This window comes from Arvicanthis niloticus, chromosome 9 (genome assembly GCF_011762505.2).
Source record: "Arvicanthis niloticus isolate mArvNil1 chromosome 9, mArvNil1.pat.X, whole genome shotgun sequence".
NCBI classification, from domain to species: Eukaryota; Metazoa; Chordata; class Mammalia; order Rodentia; family Muridae; genus Arvicanthis; species Arvicanthis niloticus.
In genome coordinates this window covers 29,151,443-29,178,649 of record NC_047666.1, presented here as the reverse complement: position 1 = coordinate 29,178,649, position 27,207 = coordinate 29,151,443, and the positions used below count along the sequence as shown (strand labels likewise).

Here is a 27,207-nt window from a genome sequence, read left to right as displayed (position 1 = left end):
ACAATAATACACCCAATTTGGCCTTGATTGGAAAGCATTAGGACAGGGGAACAGTGGGGATGGCTTTGAGGTGATGTTAACTGGAGCTGAGGTAGTGATGTGAAATCAAGATGAGACAACATTTTGTTGCAAGCTCGATGTTGGTTGGTATTTCTGAGTAAGGCAATATTTTGCAATAAAAGGTTTTCTCTTTTCTCCTCAGATTTTTGATATTTGATTCCTACCAATGTACAATGAATAAAGCCAATATACTCCAAATTGACAGAAACATAAAAATCACCTTGCTCGTTGAATTAAGCATCGGGATCTCAGCTAACAGTATCCTTATCTTTGCCCACCTCTGCATGTTCCTTAGAGACAACAGGCCTAAGCTCATTGACGTCTACATTGCTTTCTTGTCCCTAACCCAATTATTGCTGCTTATAACTATGGGATTCATAGCTATGGACATTTTTATGTCTCAGGGGAGATGGGATTCTACCATATGCCATTCCCTTATCTATTTGCACAGGCTTCTGAGGGGCCTCACCCTTTGTGCTACCTGTCTGCTGAATGTCCTTTGGACCATCACTCTTAGTCCTAGAAGCTCCTATTTAATGAAGTTTAAACATAAATCTCCCCATCACATCTCAGGTGCCTTTCTTTTCCTCTGTGTCCTCTATATGTCTTTTAGTGGTTACTTCTTAATATCATTTACTGCTACACCCAATTTGTCCTCAGATAATTTTATGTATGTTACTCAGTCATGTTCACTTTTACCAATGACTTATTCCAGAAAAAGCATGTTTTCCACACCGATAGCCATCAGGGAAGCCTTTCTCATCTGTCTCATGGCCCTGTCCAGTGGGTACATGGTATCTCTCTTATGGAGGCACAAGAATCAGGCCCAACGTCTTCACAGCACCAGACTTTCCCCCAAAGCATCCCCAGAGCAAAGGGCCACCAGGACCATCCTGCTGCTCATGAGCCTCTTTGTGGTTCTCTACATTTTGGACACTGTTATCTTCCACTCAAGGATGAAATTCAAAAATTCCTCAGTATTGTACTGTGTTCAAATTATTGTGTCTCATAGCTATGCCACAGCCAGCCCTTTTGTGTTTATCTGTACTGAAAAACAGATAATTAACTTTTTGAGGTCAATGTGTGGCAGAATAGTAAATACTTGATTATTCAGTGATGGGTATGGACCCAGAATATCATCCAATATATTGTCATCCGTGTATGGATCATGGCATAGTGAGAATATTCTGTGGCTTAATTTGATGTATGAAATTATCTTTTCCCTGTGAAATCTGTTTACTTTGTGTGAGGATGATGAGTATATAAAAGAAAATTAAAACCTATACCTTCTCAAATATCACAAGAGGTTTCTGTCTTTCACTGTGTTTTCAAAGGAAATCTGTGAGACGGCTCTCATTTTATCTGGGTTTGCACATTGCTTTTAAGATCCTAAGAAAGATTTATTTGTAATCTTTAACAAAGTGTGTGTGTGTGTGTGTGTGTGTGTGTGTGTGTGTGTGTGTGTGTGTGTATACATGTGTGCAGGTGATCATGGATGCAAGAAGTGTCAAGTACCCTGGAGCTTTACCTATGGGTACTTGTGGACCACTCAGTGTGAGTGTTTTGGTAATTGACCTTGAGTCTTTTTTGTTGTTGTTGTTTTGTCTTGTTTTTTTTCTTTTTTGTTTTGTTCTTTTTTTATTGGATATTATATGTACATTTCAGATTTTATCACCTTACCCCATTCCCTCCACCACCCAGGAACCCCTTATCCCTTCCCCCTCCTCCTGCTTCTATGAGGCTGTGCCCCCACCTACCCCCCACTCCTACCTCCCCACCCTCGAATCCTCCCCCCACCCCACTCAGTGTTCAGCCTTCATGTGAACAAAGATCTTGAGTCTTCTATGGAGCAGATACTTAATTGCTGACCTGTCTCTCTGGCACCTTCCACGACTTTAACTATGTGATAGCTATGGCATTTCCAATACCAGTTGCCTCAGCTGTTTATATTTGGCAAAATACACAAGGAAATATTGTTTTTTGTGCCAATTATCACATGATCCAGAAATACCACACACATGGAGCCAGAACTAATGCAGAGATTCATACTGTCATTTGCACAATGATGCTCAGATAGCCAGATTTAAAGTAGTGAAAGGTAGGAATGTTCACTGTCTGGTGGTGGGATCCACTGTCAGGATGTGGAATCAGATCATGGTCTTCCCATGCTGAGGAATGTTAGACTTAGTCCACCAGGAACATCTTGAACATGTACCCTGCCAAAAAGACACAAACAAAGTGAATTACAAAGGACAGAACTTAGAGGAGTCAAATTGATAGGGATGATAAACAGTACTTTACATGGGTCAAAACATTCAGTTTTAAATATTAAATTAGATAATTTCTTAGCTTTAGTATCAATAAACATCAAGAAAACTTTGGGCTTGCAGAATCCCAGCATTCTTGAGATTAAACCCATACCTCCCCAGAGCACACTTCAGGCAGGGGAATCCATCCACCAGCTACTCACTTTACATAGCTGAACACTCCCAGAGACAAACAAACTTACTGTTTTTTCTCAGAGAAAAACACAATGCTGAACATACCCAGAGGCACACTTAACACAGTAAAACCGTTATCTGTCACTCAAAGTGAAAAAGATGTCACCTACATGCACCACACCACACCTAGAACCTAGTAATTTCAATGCTGACACTTACATGTAATCTAAAGAAACACTGAAAACTGACTGGAGGAAAGAGAAAGACTGGACATCTGCTGTGTGTTTTGTCTTCACTTTGAGTGAAGCCTCAAACCATCCGTGTATCAACAAATGAAATGGTATTTAACTAGGTGACGTGAGGGCCTCTGTCAAGAATGGAGGATGAAGAAGAAAGCACACAACTGTAAGTTGTATAGAACGCAAGAGCAGCATTGGGCCTGGTGACTCAAGTCTGTCACCCTGAGGTTGAAACAGCTGAGTTCACGGTCAGCAAGAGCTATAGAAGTGAGTCTATATTACTACACAACAGATACAAACCAAACATAAAAATAAGAATAAGAATGTTTTTAATAATCCTCAAATTGGCTGGGTGTTGGTGGCACATGTATTTAATTCTAACACTCAGGAGGCAGAGTCAGGGGAATTTCTGAGTTGAGGGCTAGCCTGGTCATCAGATTGAGTTCCAAGACTGCCAAAGATACACAGAGAATCCCTGTTTCAGAAAAAAAATGTGCATATATATGTATACACACATATAGCTGATGCATTAGCTGGGTCTTGAGGTAGAACTATTACCAGTTTTCTGAGACACCACCAAATTTATTGCCAAAGTGGTTGTCCAGATTTGTACTGTTACCAGCAATGAAGTGTTCCCCTTGCTCCACAACCTCACCAGCATGTGCAGTCTCTTGAGTGTTTGATCTTAGCCGTTATGATGGGTGTAAGATGGAACGATTTAAACACTCCATTAAGTGCTTGTCAGACTTATGAGATTCCTCTGTTGAGAATTCACTGTTGAACTCTGTACTCCATTTTTAAAAATTGGGTTATTTGGGTTTTTGGTGTCTAACGTCTTGAGTTCTTTGTAAAGTTTGGATATTAGCCCTCTGTCAGGTGTAGGTTGGTGAAGATTCCTTTTCAATCTGTACACTGCTGATTTGTCCATTCGACAGTATTTTTTGATTTATAGAAGCTTTTCAGTTCCATGATGTCCCATTTATTAATTATTGCCTAATTCATTGTGTTCTGTTCAGGAAGTAGTCTCCTCTACCAGTGAGTTTAAAACTATTCCCCACTTTCTGATCTATTAGATTTAATGAATCTGGTTTTACATGAAGACAGGGAGGCAGATGTTCACGTGTCTCCACCAGTCAAAGATAGTTGATATATCTAGGTTGGGTAGTGGGTTACACCTCTGATTGAGCATTACCAAACTTATAAAGCCTATGATTAACATTTTTTTAAAAATGTATAAATGCAAAAAGGAAAGGGGGGCATGGAATAGAGGTTTTCTAAGGGGGAATGGGGGAAGGGGGTGGCATCTGAAGTGTAAATAAAATATCTAATAAAAAAGCAGATAAATTATGGAATAGAAGGACAGTTAGGACTCTTTTTGTCTTAGAGGAAAATAAGCAAGTTGGGGTTAGGTTACATTGTGACCTGATCCATTGTTCAGGTGTGCCAAGGAAGCTCAGTTAAAAGTTTGGGCCCAGCTCTCCCAGGATGGCTGTCATCCAGTGGGATACCACATGTCCCTGCTTTCCAGTAGGAACTTGTCACTGACAAACACTAAAATTGCAGGCTGCAGTGATGCATTAAACTCTTTCTTCATCTAAGTCTGTGGAGGATCTCCTAAGGCTCAGAGTCCCTCCCTGCTATGTGCATCTGGGTAAGTGCTCTAGACTCAAATGCAGAATCAGAAGGTAGCTGAGACCCAGGCAAGCTGTGGGAGGAAGAACTCTGGCACTGAATTGGGAGTTTCATCCTCTGCCATGGTGACACTGAGCTCTGACAGCCGCTCAACACAGGGCACTGTGTACTGCATCAAGTGCATTTTCTTCCTGAAATATTCATTTCCTTAAGGTCCTAAAATTACTTAATTTTTATAAGATGTCTGTTAATTTTAATTTCAATTTATTTTTCTGAACTAATTACCAAATTTACTCTATCATCCATAAGTTGTGTGGTGTCATTTCCAGAGGATTTCAGAAGTGATCCTTTGTCTGCATCTTGAAAGGTAGTGAGTGATGTTCTAACTTTAAATATAAACAAATAAACTTAATTTTCCTTCTGTTGATTATGTACCACAAAAGGAATAGTGTTGATATACTGGCTTCTATAGTGTGAATACTTAGAAGTTCTGAGAGCCTTTGAAAAAGAAATGGGTTGTATGTTCAAACCTCACCTAACAGAGGGCTTCTTTCTGATCTTTAATTACTAGAATCATCTTAAGAGCCTTTCCATTCCCTGGTTAACTTGACAATCATGTCATCCCTTAGCCTCTCTCTGCCTGGTAGAAGTGGTCACCTGAGTCACTGTGGTGACGAGGTCACAGGACACAGATTGTTAATAAACAGTGAACATGTTCCTAATGGACACGATATTTGTGTCCATTAATCATTTCTGTGTTTTAGTCATTGAATTAATATCCCTTATAATTTTCTGATACTAGAAATGCACAACAGATGCAGTGGGAGGGAGGTCAGAGCTGTTGAGCAGCAAAGCCCAGCCTCTCAGGAGTCATCACTGGGTGATGAGGGAAGCAGGTTATGTGGGTCCATGGTTGATGGCTGTGGTCTGTGGGACACTCTTCTAGGTCTTCTTGTTTCTCTAAGTAAAAAGTATATTTCTTTCTACTGACTTTTATGGAGAGGTTTTTTTTTTTTTTTTTTTTTTACAAATGGTGGTTATTATAAATATTGTAACTGCAGATGTGACCCTACGCAAACTTCATGATCCTATCAGTGTACAGATGCTGTGGACAATTCAGAGTTAGCTGTCAGTCCTTTACCAAACCTTCCTGGGTGTTAGTTATCTGCAGTCCTGGACTACAGCTACTCAGGGTTTCTCTGTATACAGCAAATACACTTAGCTGGTGGAGGTTTTGCCTTCACTATGGTGCCAGCCATGTCTCCCTAGTGTCCCTACTTTTCCAAGCAGAACAGCGCCATAAGAAAGGCAAGAGCTGAATGTAACTGAAGTCCAAATCCAACCACATATACTGCAGCCACATCCCTCAGGCCTTTTGCATAGCTTTGCTTCAACTTACAGAAAGGGGTGATGGTGCAACATCCTGATGTTGATCCATATGCTAATAACAAACCCAAGGCCTTCCTGGGTGGAAGTCTGGACACAGATTGTAAGTGTAGAGAAATTACACCTGCATCATCTCATTACCCAGAAACAGACACACTTGAACCCATGCTGCAGAGGAGAAAACACATCCTGCCCTCCAGCCTTCACCCTGAATTCTGCACACCTGAAAGGTCATAAACGACCAAACTCAGAGCAGGGTCTTTACAGGGCCTTCCCAATCCTGTTCTGCTCTCTGCTTCTTTCCTGATTGATGGATCAAATCCATTGTCTACAAAATGTTGTCACTAGTTTGGGGCCATTCAATGGTTCTAGGTCTCACAGTATTGCTAGGATTTGGCCAATCATAGGACACCACCCTGCATAACTGAAGGGACTGCTCCTTGATGTGTGTTGGGATGAGACTTTCAGCACCTCTTTGTTCCAGAGATCTAGCCTTGAATGCTGGATCTCACTGAATGCAGATTTTTTCTTGCTGCTGCTTTCTCCATACTGAGCATGCTTTCTAATCTGACAGCACAGCCCCACCTCCATCCCAGCACACAAAGTTCCCAGATATGGGTTATTAAGATGGACCATTTCAGAAACTCATGTTCTGTCCCCCATGATCTCCTTCCCTTTATTCAGAATGGTGAAGGCAGAAGAAAGGGATTTCTCTATGTGTAAAGTGCAGTGTCAGTGCAGGGCACAGCAGCTACACAAGAGCCACTTCAGCAATTCGGGAGGCAAACCACACATACACATAAAATAAAAATGAAACATTTTTAAGTCTTCTTTTAAGTGATGCATTGGCTTGAAAGTCATTATATGCCTTTTGTTTAATGATCCATGATATTTACATATGTGAGCCATGTTTGCCTGAGGGACATAATTGCCCATCCAATTGTCTGTGATTTATAGTGGGATTTTTTCTGTAGCATCTCCTGATGCTGCTTTGAGGAAGGTGACCTGACACTTATGATGCCATCAGAGTGTGTCTGAACCATACTCTGGAGAAAAGGGTTAGTTTCTCCCATGCTCCATCTGTACATTTAAGCTGTAGAAAAAGCTTTGCAGTGGTTTAAAGTAATTATAAAATAAACCCGCAAATCATGGTCATTATCGTAAGTTCTCAGCACCCACGAAACCCTTTCCTGTAGTGCCTGTGAAGGCAGTTAGCCACATCACACTAAAGATGGTGGCACCTAGCACCTTTGATTCCCAGGTAACTGAAGCTTAGTGTTGTATGAGGTTTATATTGCTAGATCTGTAAACCTTATGTAAAAAGATCAGAGAGCATGTTTTCACAGACTGGTGCAAGAAGAGGCAATATCAGAATGCTTTTTTTCAACATTCATGATATCACACAGATATAAAGTTACTCTTAAGATACTACCATGCATAATATATGCAATCAAGACATTATCAATATGTATTTTTCTTTTTATTAAACAAAAGTACTAAAATAGATGCATACCACAGATACATAGCAATGTCACAGAGATGATGCTGCAACCTAGTGATCAACTGTGACCTGGAAGAGATGGAGGCCTTTGATTGACATCTTTGCTTTTGATGAGCGCAAACCCACATGCACTGAACCAGTGGCTGGAGAAGACAATGTTCTATTGATGATGGTTTATGGGGAAAGATAAGCTTTTCCTTATAGAGATGCACATTTTTTATTTCAGATAAATATATTGTCTGGCATCAGTCAGGGTGAAAGCTGACAAAGATGATTACACAAAATAGTGAGAAGAATGATGGTGAGTCAAGGCCAGAATCAAACATGGGACAGGCCTGAGAGAAGGTAGATACAGATGGGATGGCTGTGTGGAGACATGGTGCTTGTTCCTCATAACCCTGCAGCATAGCTGTAGTCCACACCAACTGCTTGTGAGTTTCAACAGAATCTGAAGAATTGAAGATTTCAAACCCAGAGCAATGACAGTATTTGAGAAGGTAGAAATGACCCTGACTCCATCAGAGCAGAGCTATGATACCATAGCCCTCATCTAAGTGAAAATATATATGAATTAAAATGTAAAAGAAATAAATCCACATGTCAAGGTTTTGTCCAAGTTCTGAATCTTTGAATAATATAATATGTTTGGGAGCACTAAACACATTTGTCTTCTGTGAGTAACTTAAGGATCCATAAATTTGAGGCCACAGTGTAAGCTGCAGAATAGAAAGCAGCCTTACAAACCTTAACTTTCTGATGAAATTCCTTTTCCATATGTAACTGGAAAAAATTACAGCAGCATGCTCTTCCTGTTTAAGAAATTTGAATGAAAACATAAAGCTATACCTTAGATTATTTTTGACTCACTTATTTTAAGTGTATGGGTGTCATGCCTTCATATTTGTCATTCTTCAGGATAGGCCATCTGTGCTGGGCAACTCATCCTGTAGTTAATCATTCATGACAGGAATACAATCCATCTGGGGCATCCTGGCATCCATCAATGAGGTTTTAGACTACCTAACCCTCAAAACAATTAAATACCACTGCTCTGAAAACAGAAGTTGTGAGAACAAACAACAAGGTAGAGGCAAGTTCTACAAACAATTTAAAGAAAACTAAAAACAGGCCAAAAACAAATATTTTGGCAAACTTCTATAAAGGATCAAAGGCCCAAGCTTAGAATATTAGTAAACAATATTGGAATTGAAGGAATGGTCGACACTGGAGCAGATGTCACCATTATCTCTCCAAAATCATGGCCTGCAGATTGGCCACTTCAAGAAGTAGACATCCAATTTCAAGGAGCTCGGACTTTATCCCAAAGAAAGCAAAGCACCAGATGGCTTAAATGTACAAGACCCAAAGGTCAGATAGGAAAATTAAAGCCACACATGGCTGATATACCCATAAACTTATGGGGTACAGATCTGTTACAACAGTAGAAAACACAAATCAATATCCCTTCAGTTTCAGAGGCTGGCCATAAAACTGGTCAGGCCCCTAATAAAAAAATCAAATTAGCTAAGGAATGTTATCAAATACAGTTATGGACTGTCCAGGCTGTCCATAAACAAGACAGAGCAAGGGCTGACAATTCAGCTTTACATCAAGGAGCCACTGTACCAATAAGGTGGTTAACTGATCATCCATTTGGATTGATTAATGGTCTATGGCAAAAGAATAACTACAGGTGCTAGAACAGCTAGTCTAGGAACAGCTGGAGGCTCACTATATAGAGGAGACCACCAGCCCTTGGAATTCTCTGTTATTTGTTTAAAAAATAGGTCTGGCAAATGGAGGATGTTGACAGATCTCAGAGCAATTAATAAGATTATTCAGCCAATGGGTTCCCTGCAGCCTAGAATCCCATTGCCTTCCTGCCACAAGGAATGTTAAACAGCCCCACCTTGTGTCAATATTTTGTACAACCACCATTGGAGATGATTCACAATCCATTATTTATCATTATATGGATGATATCCTATTGGCTGATTCAGATATAAATATCCTGGAAAGGATGTTTGATGAAGTAAAAAAAAAATTGCCTTGCTGGGGATTGCAAATCACCCCTGAAAAAAAATACAAAGAGAGGATTCTATTAATTATCTAGGATATAGAATAAGTCTACAAAATGTTAGGCCACAAAAGGTGCAAATCAGAAGAAACCAATTAAGGACTCTTAATGATTTCCAGAAGTTACTAGGAGATATTAACCAGCTGCCACCTGCAATTAATTGGCTTAGCTACTCAAGAGCTAAACAATTTATTTCAAACCTTTCCATGGTGATAAAGATTTAAATAGCCCGAGGAAATTATCAGCTGAAGTTGAGAAAGAGTTAGCTCTGGTAGAAAGGAAATTGCAGGATACACATCTAGATGGTATTGATCCAAAGATGGCCTCCATCTTAGTTATTTTACCTTCTATTCATTCTCCTACAGGAATTCTCATGCAGAGGGAAGATTATATCTTAGAATGGGTATTTTTAGCACATATACAGAGTAAGAAATTAAAAACCTACATAGAAAAGGTTTCTGAATTGATACTAAAAGGAAAAATGAGACTTCAACAATTATCTGGAATGAATCCAGCTGAGATAGTAGTGACTTTTACTAACACAGAGTTTGCCTCATTGTGAACACAAGATGAACATTGGCAAAGGGTATGCAGTAACTTCTTGGGAGAGATTAACAACAGATACCTTAAAAGAAAGCAACTTCAGTTCAAAAAAAAAGCTAATTGAATTCTCCCTTAGTAAAAGGAGCTCCAATTTCTGAAGCCCCTACATGTTACACTGATGCTAATAAATCAGGAAAGGCAGAACATAAATCAGAAGACGTAATTAAGGTGGCTGAGTCCCTACAAATCAGTTCAAAATCTGAATTATATGAAATTCTCGTGGTGTTATCAGATTTCCAAGAGTCTCTTAATATAGTAACAGATTCTCAGTATGTAGAAAGTGTTGTTTTACACATAGAGACTGCTGAACTTATTCAGGATGATGCTAAATTGACTTCACTGTTTATTCGGCTACAACAAATGATCAGGAATAGGAGTTACCCACTATATATAACACACATAAGATCCCATACAGGTCTGCCAGGCCCTCTGGCACAAGGTAATAATGAAATTGATCAGCTATTGATAGGAAGTACACTAGAGGCTTCAGAATTCCACTAAAAACACCATGTTTAAACAAAGGTTTAAAGAAAGAATTCTCTATCACTTGGCAACAAGCCAAGTAAATTGTGAGGCGATGCCCTACTTGCTCATTATATAACAAAACTCCATTACCTGTAGGAACTAACCCTAAGGGCACCCAAAGAAATCATATTTGGCAAATGGATGTCTTCCATTTTACAGAATTTGGTAAACTGAAATATCTTTGAAGGGGATGGGAAAATAAGGAAATCTGGTTAGGCCTTAAGAAAGGCAAGCTAGCAATTGTTCTTCAGTCTCTGATGCCTAGAAGGCTCAGAGCTTGACTGAAACTCGGACTGGATCTGTCTGAAAGGTTGAATGAGGCATGGTGACTTGGAATCCATGACACCAGGAGTCTAAGCAGGTCAGTTCAACATGTCTGAGGATGAATCTCACCAAAGCTGTATACTCTGCAGTATACAAACCTCAAAACAGAATTTAAGTACTGTGATGGTTTGTGTATGTTTGGCCCAGGGAGGTGTGGCCCTGTTAGAGTAGGTGTAGCTTTGGGAGTGTGAGCTTTAATATTCTTGTCCTAGCTGCCTGGGAGTCAGTATTCTGCTAGCGGCCTTCAGATGAAGCTGTAGAACACTGAATTTCTCCTCCACTATGCCTGCCTGGATGCTGCCATGTGTCTGCCTTGATAATAATAGACTGAACCTCTGAACCTGTAAGTCAGCCCCAATTAAATATTGTCCTTATAAGAGTTGCCTTGGTCATGGTGTCTATTCACAGCAACAAGACCCTAACTAAGACAAGTACCATCAAGATATCTGCATGGATTGTGTTATTCTGTGTAGGGTGCACAGATTAGTTAAGGATGAAATTCTGCTCCTTATTTAAGCATGTGAAAGACAGCTGTCTTTTATGAGCCAATTTTAATAATAACCAGTCATAAGACAGTTAAGACCATTTCATTATTAAAAAATCATTTGGCCATGAGACATGTCTGCTCCTGACAGTGCCCCCTTCACAGTTCAAAGAAGTCACTGAACATCACTACCCCGAGTTGGAACTGCTTACTGTGGCCAGGCAGCCACTGGGCAGAAACTACACAGGTCATCTACAGACAATACTGTCCAGAGAAGGACATTTTTGCAGAATAATTGACTACTGGCTTTGCTGAGAAAGGATCAGCAAGCAGCCTTTCTAATTTCTGCACAATAAGTCTGTCAGATATCTAGATGATCCTTGGCCAGGCCAAAGACAGAAGCTCTTGGATTCTGAAAAATGGAAGACTGTCCAAGTAGTCAACTGACTCTAAAAATTGGTCAAGTTTCTGAAGCTATGCCTTGTGCTTCCTATATTTTCAGGTAATATTTAGTCATTCTCGGATTTCTGATGGGGTTGAAGACTAGTTTTAGCCTCATAATCAAACTCAAGTTGCTTAACATAGAAAGAGTTTATAGTGTAGATGGCATGGTTTTCAAGTGATGTTACAGGCTAAAATTCTAAACATAATCCAGGGATAGAACCATAATTCTTTCAGTTAGGAAATATGGTAGACTACTTTATCTAAATTGACAAATTTTTGGACTGGATATCATTTGTACCTCATACTGTGTACGTTACTTAATTGTGATGGTTTTGTTCAATTTATATCTTGGAAAAGAGGGGTTTTTTAATTATTTTTTATTGAACACAAAAGGTAAGGTATAGAGGAGGTGTCGCTTTCCTAATTCTTTCTTGATTGTGTCAATAAAAGAGGCAGAAGCCAATTTCTGGGTGAAGAGGAAAAGGTGGGACTTCTGGGTCCCAAGAGGAAGAGAAAAGATGCAGAAAAAAGTTTTCAGATGAGGTTTTTGGAGCGAGGAAGAAGCAGCAGACATGTAGGTCTCAGGCCCCTAGAGTTTGTAGCCTCCTCCTCGAGCAGGGGCCAAGGAAGATGGAGGGAACTAGTTGACAAGATTAGGGCATAAAATTTTTTTGCCCAGCTATTGAGTTATCTGACTAATTCTAAAATAATAAAACTGTCTAGTGTTTTCTATCCATGGTGATAAGGTGGGCGAGAGGAAAAAGCAGGCAACCTGGGAAGTTAGCCAGTGGGGCGTGAACAGCAGCCCCCAGCTTGGTGAAGCTAGCCATGAGGGATGCAGAGTGATTGCAGCTCTTGGGAAACATGGCCACCAGTTGGCAGAGCTGAGTAAGACCAGCAAGAGTATGGCCCCAAGAAGGCAGAAGCATGTTTCTTAAAATTACACACAACAGTTATGCCTATTTTTCCACAGGAAAAGAAAAGCTATGGGTTCCTTCCAAGTTGATAAGCTATGGGTTCCTTCCAAGTTGACAAGATCAAGATGGGTGATGTATGTCTCTATTCACAGAGACAGTTCTGGGACCAGCTGAGACTTAAATGTCTGCAGCCAATAACACTTATTGGATATAAATTTCTCATGAATTATTATTACATACCACCCTTAAAGATGGCATGAATGAAAATTTATATTGTAATTTGATTACATGATCAAACTAACCTCTAAAGAAAGGCAGTTGTCTGTCTTTATTGATCTTCCTTAACTGATCTGTGCACCCTGCACAGCAGCTGATCACATACTCAAGTGATCTCATGTGAACTTTTCCCCATTTTAACTGGTCAAATAAAGGCTAGAGGTTGTGATTGGGCCGTGGAAAAAAGAGGTGGGGCAGAAGGTCTTGGAGAGTGGGAGCAGATAGAAGGAGGAGGAGGAGAAGGAAGGAAAGAGGACAGAGGAAGAGGAGGAAGTGAAGATGGAGCAGAACTATGAGGCCAGGAGAAACCACAAGTAGCAAAGAGTCTCATAGCTGAGGAATACGTTAGTACAGTGCTAGATCTGCCCAATCTAGGCATACAGCTTATAAATATAACTAGATTGTGTTTTTTATATGGGCTTATTGGGGTTGGAAATTACTGCAACAACAGTTTAAATATGTGAATGCATATGCACGCTCACATGCACGCTCACACACACATACACACACCACCCCAGCACTAGCCAGGGTTGTCAATATATTGAAAAGTAAGGAAAGGCTGAGACACCGCTGTAGGACAGCGGAGACTGGTGACAGTGGAGTAGAGTGCTGCCCTGCATTAGACCTAGAGAAAAAAGGAGAGACCGGTGGACCCAGGGGAAGTGACCCAGGGTCAAAAAAGAATAAAGAGAAAAGTTAAAAATCCATAATAAAAGTGAAAAAAATACCAAAATTTAGGAATATCAAAAACTCAGTGCTAACAAAATTCTTAAGAATGTGTGTGTGCACGCACACGTGTTTGCGCCCAGAAGAGGGCATTGGGGGAGAGAAGAGTGAAAGAATATAAACAACTTAGCGCTGCAACCGAGGGAATAGGAAAAGAAGGGAAAAACATAATAGACAAGAAGGAAGAATGGATGGGCAGGACTCAGAGTTGAAATATGCAAAATACAAATTAAAGAAAAGATCGCTATCTTTCAAAAGATTAAAAAAAAAATGGAGCTGAGAGCCTCTAAGAGCTGGCTTGTAGGCTGCCTTATCAATAAAAGCTGATCAGCCAATGGCTGGGCAGAAGAGAGACTAAAGTGGGACTCCTGCTTGCCAGAAGAGGGAGGGGGAGGAGAGAGGAAGGGAGGGAGGAAGGGGGAAGGAAAGGGGAGGGAGGGAGGGGCGAAGAGAGAGGGGAGGGAGTGTAAATGAGATTCTCCAGGAGGAAGGGGTCCAGGAACATCCTGAGACCCCTGAGACCCTGCGGGAGGTGAGTTGCTCTGGGGACTCCTGGTTGGAGGTCCTGCGGGACCTACTGTGCTTACGGCCGGCCGGCCTTCGGGGTTCCAGAAAGAAGCTGACACCATCCCCAGTTTAGTCCTCTCCAACCTGGTGGCACTCAAGGAGCCCACCAAATCTGGAGTTAGACCCACCCAAGCTGAGTGGGTAGCGGAGCTTGTCTTCACTGCTCCCTGCTAGGCGCCTATCTGTGCGATGTCTGGGACTCTCTCTACAGCAGGAGCCTCTTCGAAAAGGAATGTGCAGTGTTCAGGGTCACAACAGCCCCTGCAGCCACAGCCGTCAAGCATAGGAGCAGACCTCAACCAAGGCTTGCTAACTCTGTGGAGCTCCCTCTGTGGAGATGTTGGAACAGCGACTGATCCTCTCACTCTGCATTAGGGAAACACTAGCAGGTTAAGGTGAGCAAATTAACTAGGGGGTGTGGGGGGGGGCTTACGGGGGCCTGCCCCTTTTCCCTATGGTACTGAGCTTTGAGCTGTTAAAAATCACTGCTATCGGCAAGTTCTTATTGTAAGTGTGTGTTGTGTGTGCTCTGCAGCTAGTGACGTCCTGGACTAGAATTCTGAGGAAAAAATTGAATCTGATCCACCCTAAGATCCAAAACCACATGAGATTCTTGGGTCTGACTGCAGACGTAGTGTTGGCAGATTCGTTGCTAGCCCAGAGTCGCTCTCCCATTTGCAACTTTTATTTGGGTCCAAGAAAGGCATCTCTCATGTACCAGTTAGTTACATTTTCAGCCAAACTAAGCTTACTACCAGGTCAGGAGCACGTTTTGCTCAGTGCTTTGTTGCCACCTGCTGGAGAAGGAGGGAATGCCACCTCAGTCCTGGCGCAGCAATAACCGTTGCTATTTTAAAAGATGCGGAGCCCGCAGCGGCTGACCACGCCCCCAAACTCCCACCAGTTCAGTGAACCAAGTCCTAGGTTCTCAAATTCAGACTCCGCCCTTGATTATTTCTGTGGTCTTGGCCAAGTGATTCGCCGCTCTTTTCCTACTCATCTGTAAACCGGAATCACATAGTTGTAACCTTAGGTGGCTATGAAGGCTAAGATGCTTCCCTTGTGAAGTGAAAAGCAAGGCTGTGGGGTCCACAGCTGCCTCATGGTACCATCATTGATCTAGAAATTCGTGTTCAATGCTCTTCTTTTGCTAGGTCCCCTAGACAGGTTGTAGTTTCCTACTTGTATTTGGTTGTGTGTGTGATTTTAGGAAAACAGATTACAGGGGAAGGTGGTGGTTGTGGTGGTGGTGGTGGTGGTGGTGGTGGTGGTGGTGGTGGTGGTGGTGGTGGTGGTGGTGGTGGTGTTTTCCTGAAGAGCCCTGACCTGGGTAAAGGAAAGGATGAAGGAAAGACACACTTCACCACAGACAGTGTCAGGGAAATCACAGGAGATGAGGCAGATCGACTACAGTCCTCCCTGAGCAGGTGAGGTCAGGAGCAGAGACTAGAGGTTGCTTTTCTGGAAACTGCATTCCCCTGTCCCTTGCAGACCCTTGAGTTCCTTGGCCCTACAGAATGTACGCTGCTCTCTAGTGCCGCCATGTGGTATAAAGGAGACTCAGCAGAGGGAGCGGGCAGGCTCAGGCATCCAGGTTCCCTGGAAGTCTAGACCTCATTTTGGGATGCTGGACCCTTTGAAATGGTGACTATGAGAGGATTGGGCAACCTAGAAGCCTCAGGACCTGGATCCCTGGTGTTTCTGTGCTAGGGTGGTGGTCTGGTTAGGCAGGCTTGCTCTTGCTTCTCTCCTAGAACAGAGGCAGGGAGCTTCTGACCAGTGACACCCAACGGGGCTACACCCTTCCTGAGCATGCAGAACAGAACTCCATTTGTTCTACCCAGTTTTTAACTTTATAATCTCCTGACATGGCTGTGAATTGGGGTTCTGACTGGATAATCTGGGATAATTATCACTTCCGTCCCACCAAGCCCAAGGCTTCATTGGGTGCAGGGGGTGGGTGTGCCTTGGGACATCTTGGGACTGAGTCAAAGTGGGAACAAAAGGAATCTGAGGTACACAAAACTAAGTTCAGTGCGTCCACACTGGAAGTCTACAAGCAGAAAACATATAAGATATTTGAGGAAGAAATGGCTGAGAATTTTCCCATGCTGGGGTAAGACATCAACTCACAGATCCTAGAAGCCCAGTAAAGCCCAGAAAGGCTAAGAATGAAGAAACATCCACCATAATTCCCTGTATGAAGTTCTGCTCGCCCAGGTTTCAGTTACCCACCAACTTTAGTCTGAAAATATTAAATAGAATACCAGAGATAGATACTTCATCTGACTCCCACCCCTCCCCATCCCTTCCTTCCTCCTCACCCGGGATGTGGATCCTTTCTCCATGCAGGGTACCCACAGTAGATTCCTCCTTCCTGCTAACCAGACTGGCTGCTGAGGTATCACCATGCTTGTTCTCATGTCCCTGGCTTACTGCTGTCCCAGAAGCAGTGACCCTGGAGAATCACACTTGCCTCAGAGCAGCTTCCTCCAGAGAGATTATTACCAATAAGGAAAGACAAGTAGTGTGTGCCAGGATAGCTGTGGTGACCTGAAAGAATGACTCCTCTAACCACAGAGCTGGGAAGAGGGAGCAGAAGTCTGGAGAGGCTTGCTCTCACACCAACGACAAAACATGTGGTAAGACAGAGGCCTGCTTGGGATGGGAAAGGCACTCTGTGTGTGCACAGGACAAGACCTGGTCCTATCTGTGTATTTGGGTAGCCACCGGAAGGCCTGGAACAGGCCCTTCCTTTCTGAGCAAGAGGGAGCGCCAGCTGCTGAGCACCCATCTGTCTTAAGAACAGCTAAGTAGTGATGCGGAAAGGCACACACAGGAGGAAATCACTAAGTGCAGTCACAAAAGTAATTGACAAGATGACCCAGAACCAAACCCTTACAGTGCTGATGGGAAACACAAGCCAAGCTGGATTTCCCAATTCAGCAAATGCCCTTCAGACATGAAGATGAACACAGACCTCTGCAGAGTGGTGAAAGCCAAGGACTAGGTCCCCCCAGGAAAGCTGAATGGAGTTCTGGATGAGCTCACACCAGACAAACTGGTTGGTTGGTCTCACTTACTCTACAAATGGGCAATTGATTAATTCCCTAGATGTCAAACAGGAAAACATGGGTCCCAGAAGCTGTGTGAAGAAGTGTGGGGCCTCCTTCGCCTAGCAGAGATAGGGGCCAGCTGGCATGAGAAGGGGATAAGACTCCAGGAGAGGCAGGCATGACAGCCATTGCAGGGAAAGGTAGTTGACATCATTCCTGCCTGGCTGGCTCAGTTGTGGGGTTCCTGGGCCTCAGTCTTCATGGTGAGAGTGGCCAGGAGCCTCACGGATGCTTCAAGAGTCACAGCCATATGCTGACCCTGAGCGCCAGGGGATCTACCCACCCAAAAAACACCAAGTGAAATGGGTTCTCTGCCTTTCTAATTTACAGATATTTTTTTTTAAGATGTGTCTATATTTAGGGGCATTTTGTTTGTATTTTCTGCATACCTGAAGAGGCTATCGGATCCCATGGGACTACACAGTTGTAAACAGTTTTGAGGCACGGTGTGGGTACTGGGAATTGAATTTAAGACCTCTGGAAGAACAACCAGTGCTCCTAACCAAGCCCTCTCTTATGACTGGAAGTGGCCCTCCATGTGTGCACTTTAATGATATTTTTAATAAGAAGATAAAGCAAGTTACAGACTTCTTGTCTTAGTCATATGTTCTATTGCGGTGAAGAGACACGATGACCATGGCAACTCATAAAACATTTAATTGGGGGCTTGCTTACAGTTGAAGAGGCTTCCTTCACTATCATCATGATGGGAAGCATGGCAGCATGCTAGCAGACAGGATGATATACAAGTATATCTATATCTGGATCCTTAACATCAGGAAGCAAGAGCCTCTGGGCCTGGCTTGGGCTTTAAAAGTTTCAAAAGCCACCTCCAGTGACTCACTTCTTCCAACAAGGCAACACCTCCTAATCAGTATCAAGTAGTGCTACCAGTCTCTGATGACTAAGCATTCAAATATCTGAGCCTTTGGAGGCCGTTCTTATTCAAACCACCACACCTCCATAAGGGAAATCTTTCCCATCATCCAAGCATGAGCCAGGCCCTATTTGTCACAACATACTGCCCCATGGCCTTGACACATGGAGAAGTTGGGAGTCCTGGCTCTCCAAATGGCTCTCCCTAGGGACAGTTCCCTCATCTGTTTCTTCTGAAGGTAAGCGCTTTTGGTTTGTCACTGGGCAGTACTGTGGGCATTGGTGCCCACTCCCTTCTCAGGACCTGACAAAGCTATTTGTATAATTATGCATTCACCTTGCCTGGCATTCCTACTTAGATGCAAACTCTGAGGGCACTGTGTACAATGAATGACCTGTGAAGGTCTGACTGCTGCCATGATGTGTTCCAGCCAGGGCTGAGTCCACAGAGACTGAGCAGCAGAAGCATTTAGCAAAGGCCACTGTTACCAGTGGTTGAGAGTATCGACCAGCTTCTAGTTCAACTAGTCCTATACACAACACCCTCTCAAGTCGCCACAGGTCAGCTGCTTTTGCTTCTAAAGACATGAGCCAGGTTCAACTACAAAGAAGTCTTGCTACATGGTGGATAGGCCACCTCTGGCAAAGTGCTGATCTGGTCAGCCATGACCACTAGCCACTCAAAGCAAACACACTGAAGAAACATACATGCTTTAAGAAGACAATTTGGGAGATAAGGAGACAGTTCAGTGGTTAAGAGCATTGGCTGCTCTTTTAGAGGACCAGAGTTCTGTTCCCAGTACCCCATTGTAGCTCACAACTGTCTGTAACTCCAGCCACAAGAGATCTAGTGCCCTCTTCTGGCCTCTGCAGGTACCAGGCATGCATACAGTACACAGACATGTGAAGCAAAACTTTCATATACATATAGTAAATAAAAAAGATGACCAGCTGGGCACTAGTCAGTGTTTGCCTTGAGGGGTGCACCCAATATGCTTACTTTCCACACAGTTGGCTGCATGGCCTCTCTGACATTCTGCAGTGACTGGACAGACATGTACATCACCTAGCAAGCAGCTGCAAAAGCGCCACTGTGTGTTCCAGGATTAAATCTCTTCCTGAGAACAAGGCTAACGCCACCCACATTTGGTAAGCATTCTGAACTCACTGACCCCAAAGGGCAACAGCCATGTACCACCTCTGAATTGTGGGTAAATGATCACAGGCAAGGGACCCTGGTGGCCTTGGATCCAAGTGACCTGGTACCCATAGAATCTCACAGCAGTGAGAGAACAACCAGCAGTCCCAGAAGCTGATTCCCACATGGGCCATTCTAGATGCAAAGACACCTGCGTGCAGTCTGGTGCTGGAGTCATGAGTCAGGACAGTCAGACCCCTCCATACAGAGCCTGGCCCCTCCCCCACATACACACACCTGCCCCTCTTTTCTCTCTCCATCCGGGCTGTGCCCAGCCACACTAGCTAGAAACTGACCTCTTTCCTTTGAGCTCAACACATCACCTAACCTGGTCAGGCCTGTCATTTAGTTGACATTTAGTTGATGGTTCGGCCAGTGCTTGGAGCATTGGTTAGACATCAGATGTGAAGTATCATTTCCCTGTAACAACATGGCTGTTGGTCAGCTCAGACTGCCTGAGACAATGGATGTGTAAACACAAAGGGCCGCCTGCTATGGTGGTGCAAGCCTGCAGTCCCAGCCTTTTGGAGGCTGAGGCAGGAGGATTTTGAGTTCCAGGACAGCCTTGTTATAACAGCAAGTAAGACAAGTAACAGCAAGTAAGCCTCAGAAATAAAACAGTATAGACATTTTTTTTTTAATTTTAGTGAAATATTTTTTCAATGGATCATGACTTAACAAATCATGTTTAACAAATTAGCTCACACAAACTGTAGTAAAATCTTTTTAATAGTACCCTTAAGATAAACATGGAAAAACAATAGCAATACAAGGATTCTTTTTTTCTTCTTTGTGATGCTCCATTAGACTAGAGGCTGGGAGGAAAGTGGCTTCAAGGTTCTCCCCTCAGGAGCTATGCAAGGAGTGAGGTATGAGTCAGGTTTCTGACAGCAGGTTATATTAGGAGGCCTGTGCAGCCAACTGCTGTAACATGGCTCCCCAGACACCACAGATCCGTGAGTGCTGTGCTCTAGACACCACGCCTCTTTACAGACAAGTCCACAGCTGCAAAGAGACAGTCTCTTCATGGAAACAAGGTGAGGGTCAGAGCACTGGCAACGGGGAAAGGGAGGTGGGCTCACTGTGCCATCCAAGGTCTTGTGGGGGGAAGTCGAGGCTGACGTGCAAGAGTCGGCCTTGGCTCACCTCTGCAGGTTCCGAGCCAAGGCGTCAAGGATGCAGCCTGGCTGCTGCATGCCGTCAGCTGAGACTCCAGATGCTGCTGCTGCTGGTCCTCTGCCACGTTCTCGTCTCTATGCCAGGAGAAAGCCCGGCACTGGTCCCCAGTGCCCAAGCAGATGTCGTGGGCACAGAGTGAGAGTGTGACAGGGAAACCCAACAGCAGCAGGGCTAGCCTCAGCAGCCTTTCTGAGTAATGTCCAACCCTGAGGACTTTGTGATTTCCAATGTTGTAAATACCTGTTTGCAAAGAAGACAAGAGATGGCAATGTCACTGCTGCTTTATAAGGACGTGCTCCAGCTGAACTAAGAGAACACATTAAATTAGGTTACTAATATAAAATATATTAGAATCAAAAATCTCCGACATCACATTTCATAATTGTTTTGAAGCTGTTGTACCTCACTGTGGGCTGGGGAGACTCTCACTGGGTAAAGAACTGGCAATGTGAGGACTCAAGTTCAAGCCCTGAAAGCCATGCTGAATGTGCCAGCACATGCTTGTAAAATCTCCATGTCACAGAGACAGAGATAGGTACATCCTGGGACTTGCTGGCCAGCAAGCTTAGCCTATTGGCAAGATTCAGGTCTGTGTGACACCCTATCTCCAAAAGAGATGGACAGTACCTAAGGAATGACACTCAAGGCTGTCCCTGGGCCTATACACACACATACACACAAACACACACACACATACATGCACACTCATGCACACACACACACCCTCCTGTTCCTTACCTCACCACAGGTGGGGTGGATTCCAATGGTGTCATCCAGTAGCTGCTTTGTGAGCCCACACTTCATTGCAGCTGCAAATCCCTGTGTGATTTCACCAGCATTTGGCCCAAGAAGGTGAAATCCTACCACACGGTCCTTTAATACAGAACACAGAATTCCCATAAGCTAAGGGTCAGAATGAGAGAATACTCCCTACAGTTCACAGCTAAAATATACAGGATCGCCCATAGGAAAGAAACTAAGCAGAGAGCAACCTCTCAAATGATCTGTAAATGTGTGGTAAGAAGTAACTCACACTCATTCACTAGCACACTCAATTTGCCTACCTGTGATGAAGCTCATGGGTGAAGTGTGACTTCTGAATTATGTTGAGAGAGGGCCACACGAACATGGCACATAGGAACCAAGGCCATACACTGGCATAATCCCAAGGCCTGTGGTCTTAAGAAGTGGATTTGTGTGGGCCCAGTGAGCAGATACCTGCTCCTGACACTCAACAGAGCTCAAGAATGGTTAGTGAAGACCTTCCGCAGGGCAACATGCAGTGGGCACCCAGGGTAGTGGTAAGCCACAGGCTGTCCACTGCCAAGCTCTGTCATTGGATTCTGATCCTCCGTGAGGACCAAGGAAGGGACAGAGGAGACAGAGCCAGGAACAGGAGACATCCCTGCCTGCCCAAGCTCCATCAGCACCTGCCTATTGCCCTGGAGCTTCTCTCTGAGGGCCTCTCATAAGCACACGTGATACCACTAATGAAGAACACACAAACATGCACTGTACACGGTGCTGGATGGTAGCCAAAGTGTTAGTAGCCACAGTTCTAGACCATCCATGTTCAACTATGGGCTCTGGGCAGCAGCTTCTCCTGTTTCCTGACAGGAAGAGCTGAGCTGAGAACCTGCTCCTGGGCCAGCCTCTGCACACAGCTGGGAGCTCGCTCCTGCCCTGACTACCATCTTTAGAGATGCCATAAAAACACAACTGGCAAGAATCCAAGCTGTATTTTAAAATCTCAGTCAGTCAGGCTGGAGGCACAGCCCAGGGTAGACGGTGTACTTCACACAAATAAGGCTTTGGGCCCAACCCCCAGAGAAAATGGAGTAGACTAGAAAGCACAGCATCCAGCATCTACGTACGTTGTCGAATTTGTTGCAGATTATCTTTGCATAACAGGTGTTGTTGTCTCTGCCAGCAACTGTCCACTCAAGAGGCCAAAACAAGGTGTGATACACCTAGACCAGAAGGGGGAAGCTTGAGATTAACATCATACAAAACCTACTCCTCGGTAAGCTCTTTAGGCCCCTAAGCTGACAGGCTGCAACAGCTTGCAGAAGTGGAAGCCCAAGGTCCCAGCTGGAGCACATTGATGGCTGCATTAGAGCCAGGCTCCCAAAACGCCAACATGTCGCTTTTGCTTTGTGCAGCCATTAGTCAGACATACAAACAGCCTCCTGTTCGCTAAACTCCATTTTCAAGCATTTCGAGCATTGTTGGGCGAAGGTACCATACTAACTCATGTGTGGGCTGAGAAGGTGACTACTGAGACCCCTGCCTAGTGTCATATTCACCCCAAACCTGGTAGATCAGCAGACACAGAGCTGTCCTGCCTCCTAAGATGAGGCACAACACCTGCACTATTAACCCCAGCTCCCACCCGACTCAGCCAAGTCTCTGGGGAGGCTTCTCTGAGTCACTGTACACGGGGCAAGAGCCTTTCCAACCTGCATCTCCAAAGTGTTAACTCGCATACCTGACTTCCCTCCCACCACAGCTCTATTCTTTCTATCACTTGGCCAGTGAGACAGAGTTTAGATTCACTTAGAACTCTCCCAAGTACTAACATCAGCACTACAGAGACTTGCAAAGTTACAACATACAGAGTTGCTTCAAGGACGGATGGGTGATTATAAAGGACATATGGACTTACTTCCAGATTCTCTTTTTTATACATTTCAATGGCTTTCTCTTCAGACAGTCCACAACAGCCATATTCCAGAGGTGTGAACACTGTTGTTGGGATGTTAATGTAATCGCACTAGAAGAAAAAACCACCAGACTTCTATGACCTGCTTCCCAGCAAGTTTCTACAACATGGATTTGTAGAAGGCAGCTGGGCTGTGTCAAATCAAAAGGGACTTGGCAGTTATGAGAGCTAACTGATGAAGACTGGAGAAGCCTAAATTTGCTGGTATTTATTATTTCACTTTATGTGTGTGGTGTTTCCTTGAATGTATGTTTGTATACCACCTGTGTGTCTAGTGCTTACAGAGGACAGAAAAGGGTGTTGGATCCCCTGGAACTGGAGTTACAGACAGTTGTGAGCCACTATGTGGGTGTTAGGACTTAAACCTGGTTCTTCTCCAAGAGCTATAAGTGTGCAAGCACACCACACACACACACACACCACATGGGTGTGTGTCTGCAAGCACATGGAGGCCCGAGGTTCACATCAGGAATCATCTTCCATCACTCTTCTACCCTATCCACTGCGACAGGATCTCTTAGTCAAAGAGAAACCCTGTCTCGGAAGGCAAGAAAGAAAGAAAGAAAGAAAGAAAGAAAGAAAGAAAGAAAGAAAGAAAGAAAGAAAGAAAGAAAGAAAGAAAGAAAGAAAGAGAGAGAGAGAAAGAAAGAAAGAAAGAAAGAAAGAAAGAAAGAAAGAAAGAAAGAAAGAAAGAAAGAAAGAAAGAAAGCATATTTGTGTTTAAGCAGCACAAGCTCCAGCAGCTAGAGGCAAATTAGACTGATGTCTACCACTTCAAAAACCTCAGAACAGAAAAAAGTGTGTTTATCAGTTATTCTGAGGAGAGGAGCAGGCTGAGCAGCACAACTCAAGAGACCCGGGCACCTCGGCTTAGCCGGGCACATCGACATGGTTCCTGCAGAAGCCACCAGCTGTCTTCCTAAATGCAGCTGGGGAACATAGGCCTTACCTCCCCCCATGGAACACAGGAGGCCTCACCATGGATTTCTGAGCACCAGCCTCCTTCCACTTGTCTACCCATTACAATCACTACCCTTGCAGACACCCCAAGTGCCATGTGCACTATCGGGATGTGCATCACACAAGCAGAGACATCACCCTGCATCTGCCAGCCCTGCCACAGGTCCCCAGGACTACTGCCAGGGCAGTGTGTTCCTCCCAAAGGTCCCTGTGAGGACACTACTATTCCCACAAACCTCTTATCTGATGATACAACTCCTAGAAAAGTCCATTGCTTTCTCAATGGAATTACCCAGAGACCACTGCTTCCTCGATGGAATCACCAGGATCCCAAATGACTCACTAAGAAATACCAAGACAGGAAACCAGCTGTTCATAGCTGTCATCTTGCAAAAGATAGATGTGAAATTGCACGTGAACGGGGTTGATCATGCAGGCAGTGCAAGATGCTCACAGTCTGATGAGGACACACTCTCCACTGAGAGCTGCAACAGGCCTGTTTCCAGCCTGTCAGATAATTCAGGCATCTTTTCCTGCCCTGCAGCAACTGGGTTGCAGCATTCTGACACATAATTACACTTCTGGACTGTTATCTATGGACTGTCCGAGACCTGTAGGACTCAGCTCCCACCTATCTGGTGAGTCCTGGGGCTGGACCCAGTCATTTTCACTGTCACAGGACAGCTCAAGAATGCAAGAAATACACGTTTTATCAACTCTTTAATCAGTGGTAACTCACTCAACTGGAAATTATTGCTAAGAATATTTATTTAGAAATTGAGTCAATGAATGCTATTTGTACTAATATGGATACCCTAATTTTGATGAAGATACTGTCTCAGGGCTCGGGATGAAGCTCAGTGGTAGATAACTTACTTGGTTTTCCATGAGACCCAGACTTCAGCTCCAAACACACACACACACACACACAAATACACACACACCACAGAGAGAGAAAGAGCACCGATTCATGCACATAGCCGGGCAGTGGTGGTGCACGCCTTTAATCCCAGTACTTGGGAGGCAGAGGCAGGTGGATTTCTGAGTTCAAGGCCAGCCTGGTCTACAGAGTGAATTCCAGGACAGCCCGGGCTACATAGAGAAACCCTGTCTCAAAAAACCAAAACCAAAAACAACAAAAAAACAAACAAAAACAACAACATGCACATATTCATACACTAAAACACACAGACAGAAAGGCATATGCATAGATAGATGATAGATAGATAGATAGATAGATAGACACACTCAAACAGAAGCTATATTATGCACACTCAGAGAGATGTACACACAGACACATGCAGAGAAACACATAGACATGTTTATGCATACAAACACATACACACAAAGACAGACACATACACATGCTCCCATATACAGACACACAAAGAATAGACACACAGATACATAGCAGGCACACAGACAGACACACAGACACATAGAGAAACACAAACACACATATATACAAACAGGTCAACAATAGGAATGAATTTACCTTTTCCAAAGAAACCCCAAAGAGTCTTCGTGCTAGCAGCTTGCCTGCCTGTATGGCAACGGGTGTGAGCTCTGGTTTGCCCTCCAGTATGTCCCCAATAGCATAAACATGCGGCACGTTGGTCTGCTCCACATCGTTGACTGGTATTTTGCCACTCCTGGTAGAGTGAGGAGGAAAGCACACACACTAAGGAGCTGTACTGCTAAGTGGCACCACGGCCTGGGCACTGCAGTGTCCAGTAACCCAGATGACAGCTTAGAGCATGCTTCCTGAAGGTCTGAAGCTTCCACATTCCCCGTGATCACCCAGGGCTTCGGAATTTTTCTCTTTGACTGATCATAGACACTAAAATTCACTTTAAACCATATACAGTGGGAGAACACATTTCTATGAATATGTTTTTAGATTGCTTTTGAATACATGAGCTCTTTAAGGCCTGTGCTAAGAGTCCCTAATTGGCTGATTAAGATAATAATACTGGGTTGGCATCATACTTATGGTGAGAAACCTAAAGCATTAGAATGTTGCATCTTAACAATCAGCAGAGTTTTTTATGGGGTTATGCGCAGTAACACTGACACGACCCTACACTTACTTCTCATTGATTTTGACCCCGATCTTCTCCAGCCCTATTTTTCTTGTACAGGAGTCACGACCAATTGCTAACAAAACCTGCATTTAGAGAGGAGACCAGAAGCATAAATTATCCCCATGAGAAGGACAAGGGAGATACCACTACAAATGTTTGAGGCATTAAAAGACTAACAATGAAATACTGTAAGTGGCCTGGACCAGTAAATTAGATGGACTCCTTCAGAGACATAGCCTAGTAACCATCTTAGTTTCTTTTCTGTAGCTGTGATAAAACAGCCCAACCAAATCAACTAAGGGGAGAAAGAGTTCTGGCTACAGCTCATGGTGGGGGAGGTCAAGGCTTCAAGCTTGCAGAACTGGTCAGATCACATCCACAATCATGACGCAGACTGTGATGGACTCGTAGGCTGCTCAGTTCTTCTATCCACTTACACAGGCCACAGTCCCAGCCAGAGAATGGCACACTTCACAGCGAGCAAACCTGTCCATCTCAGTTAACACAGGATAATCCCCTAAGTTGCACAGGGGTCCCTCTCCAGGAGATTCTGGGTTGCCCAGCACAAACCATCACATTAACTTTACCCACACAACCTGCAGAAACCCAGGAGGTATGTCACCTCCAAACCTACATGTTTCTGTACTGGCCCAGAGTACCTCAGCCTGTGACAGGATCTGGAGATAGGGAGGATTTGGTGATAATTAAAGTAAACTGAGGTCACATGAGTGTGCCCTTCCTCTGGTTTGGATGTCTTCCAAGGACTCTTGTGTTAAAGAGTTGGTAGTAGCCTGTAGTGCCCTTGGGAGCTGAGGAGCCTTTGAGAGGTGGGGTCTATGGAGAGGAGTGAGGTCAGTAGGTACAGGCCCT

General features: G+C 43.9%; 2 protein-coding genes across 2 annotated transcripts in view; one reads left to right on the top strand and one right to left on the bottom strand.

The window, feature by feature from the left end:
- The first annotated feature begins 233 nt into the window (after nucleotides 1-233).
- LOC117715404 (vomeronasal type-1 receptor 44-like) lies at nucleotides 234-1,166 on the top strand. Its single transcript, XM_034512197.1, has one exon. The coding sequence runs from the start codon at nucleotides 234-236 to the stop codon at nucleotides 1,164-1,166; it is 933 nt and encodes a 310-aa protein (XP_034368088.1).
- Nucleotides 1,167-20,103: 18,937 nt separating this feature from the next.
- The window catches only part of Txnrd3 (thioredoxin reductase 3), a 33,230-nt gene continuing 26,126 nt past the window's right edge, over nucleotides 20,104-27,207 (bottom strand). The window contains exons 11-16 of the mRNA XM_034512361.2: nucleotides 26,344-26,420; nucleotides 25,749-25,905; nucleotides 23,237-23,344; nucleotides 22,446-22,541; nucleotides 21,310-21,444; nucleotides 20,104-20,811 (exon numbers count right to left, since the gene is read on the bottom strand). Coding sequence (XP_034368252.1) covers nucleotides 20,749-20,811; nucleotides 21,310-21,444; nucleotides 22,446-22,541; nucleotides 23,237-23,344; nucleotides 25,749-25,905; nucleotides 26,344-26,420 — 636 coding nt within the window. The 3' untranslated portion in view covers nucleotides 20,104-20,748. The remainder of the gene's footprint in view (nucleotides 20,812-21,309; nucleotides 21,445-22,445; nucleotides 22,542-23,236; nucleotides 23,345-25,748; nucleotides 25,906-26,343; nucleotides 26,421-27,207) is intronic.

Excerpts from the sequence above, each read along its gene's own strand:
- LOC117715404 (XM_034512197.1), top strand. The coding sequence starts at position 234 with ATGAATAAAGCCAATATACTCCAAATTGACAGAAACATAAAAATCACC.